Below are 9798 nucleotides of genomic sequence, written 5' to 3'. Positions count from 1 at the left end.
GTCATCGTTCAAATAATAGTTGACTTTCATATTTCAAAACAATTTTTTTTCATTCTTACTCAAAAACTAACTAACAAATTAACTGATAAATCTTCTTAAACCCTACTATATTATTAAATGTAGTCTATTTTAACAAATGTAATAAAAAAATTTAAATTAATATTAAATGATTAATCTAGCAAACTAAAATACATCATCAAAATCAAGCTACAATTTTATTTAAATATTTTATAAATTACAATTTAATAATTCATAAATAAATATTTAATTATTTTATAAATAACTATTTCAATACTTTTAAATATTTATAATGAATGAAAAAAATTCATTTTGATATTTTTTTACTTTGAAATACTATTTATATAAATATTTAATACTATTAATGTTATAATATTTGTATAAATATATCAATAATTTTTTTCTTATACAATATTATCCGTTTTTGTTTAACTAAATTTTAAAATATATACATTATAAAAATTTGGAATTTTTTTTATTGAACTAATTTAAAAATAACTATTTTAAATATATAAAAGTAGTAAATTAGTTATTTATAAAATAATTAAATAAAAAAATTATACATTTGTTTTTAAATGAACAAATTTATTAAATAATTTATTTTAAAATTAAAATAAACAAAAATAGTTTTTTAAGTTAAAAAATTATTTAAAATTAAAAACAATAGTTATTTATAAAATTATTAAATAACAAAAAAAATTTAAAAACTAATTTTTAAATAAACACTTTTTTTAAATAAATTATTTACTAAATACAAAAATTATTTAAAATTAATAAAAAATACGGATTGACAATTCGTATAATCCATACAGATGGACCATACGAATTGCCAATCCATATTGTTGATACGGATTGTCAATCTATATTATCCATACAGATTTCCTTTACGCCTATACCATACAAATTGTGAATCTGTTTAGTTTAACGGATTATCAAAAACTAACAAATATAAGGAGAGAGGAAAATACTTACGACGGGGATACAAAGATGGAATGAAAGAATGCAAGAACAATAAACGGAAGGGAGGAATGTCACAACACTTATTGAGTGTAGAAGAAACTTATAAATACATGAAGAATAACCCTCTTTTGAGTTTGAGGTGTTGATAGATACTGTAAGGTTCAAGTCTTGGTCGCAGATGCATGTAAAGATATAAGGCTTCCACTATTCTGCATGACAGTTGCATAGTTTGTCAAGAATTTGAAATGTGTGCTTCCTTCTTTACGCTTGGATTGCAACATCCTGATTTACTATCATGTGTGTTGTTCGTAAGGACGTTGGGATCAATTGTATTATTTATATGGTTATAGTTGGCATCTGTTGGTGGTGGATTATGATGTATGTTTATCAGCCACGGTGTTTAGTGGCTATATTTTTTACTCCTTTTACTTGGTTTGTTATTACTTATGGTGAGCTTGGTACTTTTATCAATTATATATTCTTTTTGATAAATAACTATTGATGCAATTGATAAAGATTTGTTTCTTTTAATTAAGTGATTCAGATTTAAATCTTAACTATCAATAATTTGGTTTAAAAAAAATCAACATATTCATTTGTTTATCTAAAAAAATCTTTCATTTTTTATTATTTCAAAAACCTAAAGAAAAGCGTCCGTATAATTTATTCAATAACTCACATCATATTGAGGGAATGCATTTACTTTTTTCATTTCTTTTTTCTTGCTTGATAGCGTTACGAAGAGTTTCAAATTCAAATATTGAATCACATCAAGAGTTAAGTTAAAGTGGTAGACTTTGGTCGACTTTTATATACCAACTTTTAGAAAATTCATGCATGAAGTTGAAAACTTTGCTGAGTACAGTAATGATTCCCACTAAACATGTTGAGTACAGTTAAAAAATTTAAGAAATAGTTACTTTTTAATAAAAATGAAAGTAAAGAATTTATTTGAGCACCATGGATAAAAAAGTTAAGGGTAAAGAATTCGTCTCTTTTTTTTTTTTAAGGACGAATTCGTCTCTTATGTTTCCAAATTAATTGAAAGAGTTTAATTTTCATATATTATTTATGTAATCAATTTTACTTTGTCATTCAATTAAAAATTGTAGTTATTTTTATAAAGTGATTATTTTAAAAATTAATAAATTTATTATGGATGACAATTTGTGTTCAATGACATTAACAAGAGAATATTATCTTGAAGAAAAAAAAATTACACATGATTTTTTTATTGGAATATTGAAAATAAACGAAGAAATTTTTTTTTACGTCCCAGCAAAGCGTATAATTAATATACTCAAGAGTCAAGAAATAAAAAAAAGGAAAGAAAAACAAAAGTAACAGAGGAGATTAATAATGCAATTAAAATTATCGTCATAAAATTATCATATTTTCAATTGATCAGGGATTTGGGAGTGTGGGTGTCTTGTATCGAATCCAAAATTCAATGATGGTGCTCAAAGAGTAAACCATTAAACCAAACTAGACGGTCATATTTTCGATTGATAAGAAATTATAATAATATGACTTTTAAAATTTATATTTTAAAAATTAACAAATTTATTATATATTTAAATTTTTTATTTAATGAGAGTGTTAAATTAAAATTTCTTTATACAGAGATATTTATAAATGAAATCAATAGTTATTAGGTAGCATTTCAACTGATTTTTAATTTTTTATATTAGTTAAAAAATTTATTTAACTGTTAAGTAAATAAATATTTTTAATAATTTTAGAATTTTTTAAACATTACTTAAGTTAGAGTTTTTAAAAATGTTAATTTTGAGTTTTTTAATATTTTTTTTCTTTTTATGAATAATGTATTTATCAAATTTCTTGATTATACTTTTTAAATAAATTAATATTTTATTATTTTTATATGATTTTATACTTTTCAACTACAATTATTTTATTTAACATTTATAATTTAATAAATTATTTTTATTATTTTTTATCTTTCAACTACACACTTCTAAGTAGCCGAAAAGCTTGTTTTGCCTAACATAAAAAAAGAATACAAATAAAAATTCAAAGTGAAACAATGCCAGCCAACGTCCAACCTCACCGTGATAATAGAAACGCTTGACCTTGAAGAGAGAGAGAACCCACTATTCTTCTCTCTGTCTAATTTCCATGGAAGACTTCAACTACAACAGATCAAGGTCTCATGGCAATGGGCAAATGATGAAGATGGAGAGGTACTATGGAGGAGCAACACCACCACCAAGGCCTTGTGATCTCAGGTCCTATAGCGTCTCCTATGCACAAGCTCAAATGGGTCCCAATAATTACAACAACAAGGACTTGAAGATGATGAAGAAAGGAAAAAGCATGTCATCAAGGGCTACTTCTATTTCCAAGTCTTGGAGCTTTGCTACTGATCCTGAGATTCAAAGGAAGAAGAGGGTTGCCAGCTACAAAATGTATTCTGTGGAAGGAAAAGTCAAAGGCTCCTTTAGGAAGAGCTTTAGGTGGCTTAAGGATAGGTACTGGCAAGTGGTTTATGGCTGGTGGTGATTAATTTAGTGGCTAATTACCCCTTTGTATTAATTTCCTGTTTACATATTTAATTGAGTTTTTACTGTTCATGATTAGTAGAATTATGAGTTATGATCAGTTTAACTAGACTTGATTTTATGAATTCATGTTACTTTATTGAATGATCTTCTCTATATTTTTGTTTTTCACAATTTTTTTAGATGACTCTAATGAATTAAATAAATATTTGTGTATTAGAGTGTAGTCATGTTAAATTTTGAGGCTCTATCTGTACTGTACTCTCACAAGTTACAAGCCTCTCTGCTTATAAACGAATTAGTTTTGCAAAAGGAAAATAGCTTCATGATATGGAGATCGATCTTAGACTGTTTTATCCATGCCCTTTTTCAATTCCTCTGTCTTTCCCTCTAATTATTTTATTTATGTCTCTCAATTAGTTTTTAATGGCTCCATGTTGTTACAAGCTATTTTGCCTCTGGTTCATCATTGCTATTACTGAGCTTTTTCATGTTTATCACTGTGATAAGCCTTTAAACATAGTGGACCAGATACATCATGAAAGACCACTTGATATTATCTATTTTAGGAGATATAAGGTTGACAAAAAGGTTGAGAAAGAATGAAAGGAGAAGGAAGAGTGAAGGGTGAAGGGTGAAGGGTGAAGGGAGATATAAGTTTAAATATTAGATTATGGGTTTGAATCCTCCAATTAATATTTCTAATAAAACTAACAAATTATTATTTGTCAATAAAAAAACATTATCTTTCCTATATTAAGGTTTATTTTATATTTCCTAAAGTTAATCAGGACACTTGTACCGTAGTCATTAAGAACCATTAGGTTATATATTATATCCCTCATTTGATTATAATAATTGATGAAGAAAAAATGAAGTTTATCTCATTAGTTTTTTTTAGCTTTAATGGTAAACTAGTCGGTCACCCGTGCATATGCATGGATCACTCTGTTATTTTTATTTATTTTTAGTATTAAAATTATACTTATACTAAAAAGTAAATTATGCCAAAAAGTATACAAATTGTAAGAAAGTTTAAAAACTCATTTGATTTTTTTTAAACTACTTTTTGATGAATAGAAGGAGTTGGATCCTTTCCATTATTTAAAAAAATGGACATCTTCATTTATAGTTTCCTTCACATAGCACGTGGCTGGTATGCATATGCAGTACGTCTTGTCTCATGTATTTAATCCTCTTTCTCTTTTTCTTTCCCATTATTTACAAAATTTCCATTTTGTCTCTATTTAAATGACGTGTCAACAATATAGGATAACTAGAGTCATATAATTTGACCAATAATTTATTTATTTAAAAAATGAATAAAAATGACTTATAAACCTCTTCAACTATAATTTAATAAATGAATATTATGTGCATAAATTATGTTGTTATTTAATCACAAAATTATTATATATGATAAATTTATTGATTTTTATAATAATTATTTTATAAGTTATACTAAAAAAAAATTTGTGATTGATTAATGATACAAAAACTTTTATATCAATGAAACTTTTGAATTAACTTTCATATAAATTTTCTTATACTACTAAAACTACTATATTTACTATTATATTTTGTCTTTGGATTTGGATAAGAAGGTCATCTCGTGGTATTAGAAGGTCCCAACAAATTATACTCTTTTATATATTTATATACTTTTTTAAAATGAATAAAAATGATTTATAAACTTTGATCATTTTACCCTCTCTAACTATAATTTAATAAATGAATAATATATATGCAAATTATATTATTATTTAATCACAAAATTATCATATATGATAAATTTATTAATTTTTATAATAATTATTTTATAAGTTATACCGAAATTTTTTTATGATTGATTAATGATACAAAATTTTTTAGAGAAATCAAATTTTTGAATTAACTTTCATATAAAATTTGATCTGTGATATTAAAAGTATCAACAAACTATATTCTTTTATATATTTATATGTGATTTTTAATTTTATATTATGATAACATTTTTCCTTTTTATAAAAAAATTATTCTAAATAAATAATTTATCAAGCCTGTATATCCAAAAAAAGAATTAATTTTATAATTACGTTACAGTCCCTTTATAGTCCATTTATAATTATATTTGAGTCCGTGCTTATGCACAAATTTTTTTATAAAAAATTATAATTACAAAATTATTATATATTATAAATTTATTAATTTTTATAATAATTATTTCATAAGTTACACAGAAGATTTTTTTATGAATTGATTAATAAATAAAAAATAATATATGAAGTAGCTGATTGGTTACTTTTGTCAAATTATATTGTTCCTTGAATTCTGTTGGTTGTAATCATATACATATTATTGATATGTGTGCGTTCATGCAATTAAAATATTTTTTATCCAAATTTCAATTTTACCCCTTGCTCAAGCCACATGTCTATAAAATAGAATGTCTATTTTGGTCATTTTGACAACCTATTCCTTTAGTAGCTAGCTAGTGATAGAATAGTTACTTTGAACCTGTCACACTGACTCCTGATTGAGGTTAGGAGATGGATCTTATGCATTTTCTTTCTGAGTAAGTTGGTCTTTTGAATCAATTGTTTCATCTGAATTGGGAGCCATTAGACGTATTCTGTGTTTTGTTGAAGTAGGCAATGACCTGAGTGTGTAGCTTTGTGGTGATTCGTGTATTCAAAGGCTAGCTGTAATATTCTTTGCGTAGCTTTTAATATTCAGCATATTATATATATATATATATATATATATATATATATATATATAATAAAAATTTTATAACACTTTTTACAGTTCATTTTTTCTTTCTATTTCTCTTATGAATAAATAATATATGTTGTTTATAGATATTTTATATTATCATATAATTAAAAAATATTATATAAAGAATCAGTTTGCTGATTTTTATTGAAATATCTTGAAAGTTATTTAAATTAAAGATAATTTTTGGTCAGTAAATGTTGTAAATTTGTTTACTCTGACGATGTATGATTATTAATCCTTTCTCTTAATTTACATCGTCCATTTCATCACATACTTTTGTCTTCTTTCTTTTTGTTTACTAACTATAAAAATTGTTATAAAAACTTGTTGGACAAGTTAGTCTTTAAAATATGATAACTTTCATTATGCTCGGTATAACAATCAAAACTATTCCAATTAATGTTCATTAGGCAGTGAAGGTGGAATTGATAGGAAAGCTAACGTTTGGCTTACAAAAAAAAAATCCATATGTAACATCATAGTTTGGGTGAGATTTTATTCTTTACTATTTTAAGTTAATTATTTTAAAATTTAAAATAGAGATTGAGTTAAATATTATTAACAAAAAATTTAAAAATAATCAAATAAAACTTTTAAAATGTAATGTATCGATATAAAAAATATTAAAACATAAAATATCAAAATAGTATTTGAAAGAAAAATTAAGCACATGGCATTTGGCCACCAGAAAGTTGCACGATAAAAACAAATTTCATGTTTCTAACCACATAAAAAGTTTAGATTATTGATCATGATGATTCAAGAAGCATCCCGTTCCCATTGGCCCATTGGTGCCTTCTGTCTCACTGTCCATTCACTTTATTACCTTGGCTTGTCTCTTTTCAATGGTGCAATGTATATATGTCATGTGATCATTTCAATCGGAGTAGGATTTCTTATGGCAAGGGATATCATGATCACGTATTTACGCAGCCAGTGAATTGAAATCATTAGATGAAGATTGATTTATAAAATAAAATATACTGTAAGTAATTTGTCTTTGGTTTAGGCTTAATTAACTCAAAACATTACTATCTCCTTCCCATTTCTTTTAATATTTAAAATTATTACCCATGAATTAAAAATTATTTAATAAAACTAAAAATTGTTATATTAACACTAAAATGATCTTATGTAGTATATTAGTCTTTGATACTTATATCCTAGTAAGGATATTAAATAAGAGTATATTTAAGAAAAATACATTAATTAGATTTTGAAATCCTAAACCATCAATTGTTTTAAAAAAACAAATAAAAAGCCAAAATATCAAAAGATATGATAAAAAGATAATAACTCAAAAAGTAAAAATTATACTTCATTTATATATTCTATTTTGATCCTATTACTATTTGATATCTCTAATACATTCCCTCACACTAAAGATTAAAAATATCTTGAGAAGAAATTATAGAACTAAACATCTACTGCTGGTCCAATAAAGGCCTCATAACACATATCACCAACAATAATTATTATAATAGATTTTAATATCATTTTACAATTTGAATTTAAATCTAACTTAACCTTAAAAATTAGTTGATCAAAATATAAGATTGGTCCTCACTTATGTATTTTATTTTGAGAACTTGAAATCTTTGACAATTTGATCTTCTTCCAACAATTTTAATTTACTGAGTATATGTTTAGAAGGACGTTAGGTGACCGCGTGTACGTAGTCTAATATAAAAACTATGCCAAAATATCAAAATCACACAAAAGTCGAAATGATATGCATCTAAAAAATGTAGACTATATGCATGTTTGGATCTTTGGCGATTTTATTGCAGCACGAACTATAAGACAACTTCAACGTAGAAACAAGAAAGAAAATATTTCCTGAAACGAAGGTTGATACTCACAATTCAAATTAAACAAGCTCTATATGAATAGATAAAAATCCTATTGTAGAAAATATAAATCAACCTAAGAGGCTAAGACAACCTGGAAACATGAATGGTTCATTCATTGACATTTGAAGTTGCTATGCTATGAATGTGAATCCACTCATCACTTATATTATTTAAACAGTCTGTCCTGTGTTTTTATAAGCATTTGGCACTTGTCATGTACCCCAGCAATAGTAGAAGCAAAACTAAGTAAATTATTAGAATCAATTAACTGCCAGGTGATGTGGGGACCACTGCACTAGGCACCACCAACCAGAAGAGGATATTACTTTTACATCAAGTTTCAAGTTTCGTATAACTAAAATTCTATGCCCTACTTGGTTTATGATTTTTGTAATTTTAAATATATATTTTAGTGTACATAACTTCTATTTAAATATATATTTTAGTTTCACATCAGGTTCAAGAAAAATTATGTTGTCTGACTATAGTACAGTCTATTGCATTTGGCTGTCTAGGAACAAGTTGATTTTTGAAGATTATCAATTTTCTATAATAGAGGTTATTAGCAAGATTAAATTTTTTATGTATAGACAAACGCACATGTTGTATTTGTTTTAGCATCTTGATATAAGCCTTCTTGTATTAGAGAGATTTTTTATTTTCTCTGCGTGGTATGCCCCGTTTATTGTTGTATCATTTTGGGTTTAATATAATTTACATTTTTCTCAAAAAAAAAATAAATATATTTTAGTGTACTAAAATTCTATGGTAAGGTTTTGATTATTTTCATTCGGATTTGTTCTGGACTCATGCAAAGGATTTAGGCCCAACCTAATAATATTACTAAGTTGAAGCACGAGTCAATAAGATCCAATGCACTATATATGGGTTGATATTTTCTATGTGATCCATTTTCAGAGAATTTCTTTTACGCCCTATATATCATGTAAAAACTACTATCAACTTTTTTGTTTTTTATTTATTTATTGAAAATGAGGCTAAAAGCGGGAAATAACTTTGACCCATATCAGCTCTCAAAACATAAGAAATATAATCAGGCGCAAAATCATAAACATGAAACGAAGAATCAACATATAAGGCTTTCTTTGCGAGTTAATCCGTAATTTGATTAGCTTTAATTTCCTTAGGACGTGGTTCCAAATAATAAACTATATAAATAAGTCTAAAGACTTTGAGTATATTCTTTAACTTTTACACTTTTTTGTGTACAAAAAAAAAATTATACTTTTTATCTCTTCATGCAAATAATGACTAAAATGTGGAAATCCTATTCGGGAGAAAATTTTGCTTAAATATTCATCTCCTTTTAGATTCGTGCTGAACATAAATGAAAATTTTTAAAATAAAAAATTATCACTGCCATCAAGCGTGAAAACTTGAAAATTGGTCCTTCAAAGCATAATTAAATAAAAATTATAATATTGAAAAATTAACTCAATTATATATAATTAATTTAAATAACCATTTAATATTCATGCATAAAATTTCATGTTAAAAATTACTACTAATTTTAAAATAACTGCTCGTACTTTTATACCTATTGTTTTGAATTTCTAATTATGAAATTTAGTATATTTAAGCTCATCAAATCCAACCACTAGTTGATATATTAATTAATATTAATGATAATATATTATACTAATAAGAAATAATTGGTAGCTTCTTAG

General features: G+C 25.0%; 1 protein-coding gene across 1 annotated transcript; it reads left to right on the top strand.

Moving 5' to 3' along the window:
* Positions 1-2992: 2992 nt before the first annotated feature.
* On the top strand, positions 2993-3644 carry LOC114384545. The gene has a single exon (XM_028344238.1). It carries the CDS (start codon positions 3118-3120, stop codon positions 3499-3501), a length of 384 nt encoding a protein of 127 aa, XP_028200039.1. The 5' UTR covers positions 2993-3117; the 3' UTR covers positions 3502-3644.
* The last annotated feature ends 6154 nt before the right edge of the window (positions 3645-9798 follow it).

The sequence above is a fragment of the Glycine soja genome, chromosome 14 (genome assembly GCF_004193775.1).
Source record: "Glycine soja cultivar W05 chromosome 14, ASM419377v2, whole genome shotgun sequence".
Taxonomy (NCBI): Eukaryota; Viridiplantae; Streptophyta; class Magnoliopsida; order Fabales; family Fabaceae; genus Glycine; species Glycine soja.
The sequence above is the reverse complement of the archived record's forward strand: the minus strand, read 5'-3'. Positions and strand labels throughout refer to the sequence as shown.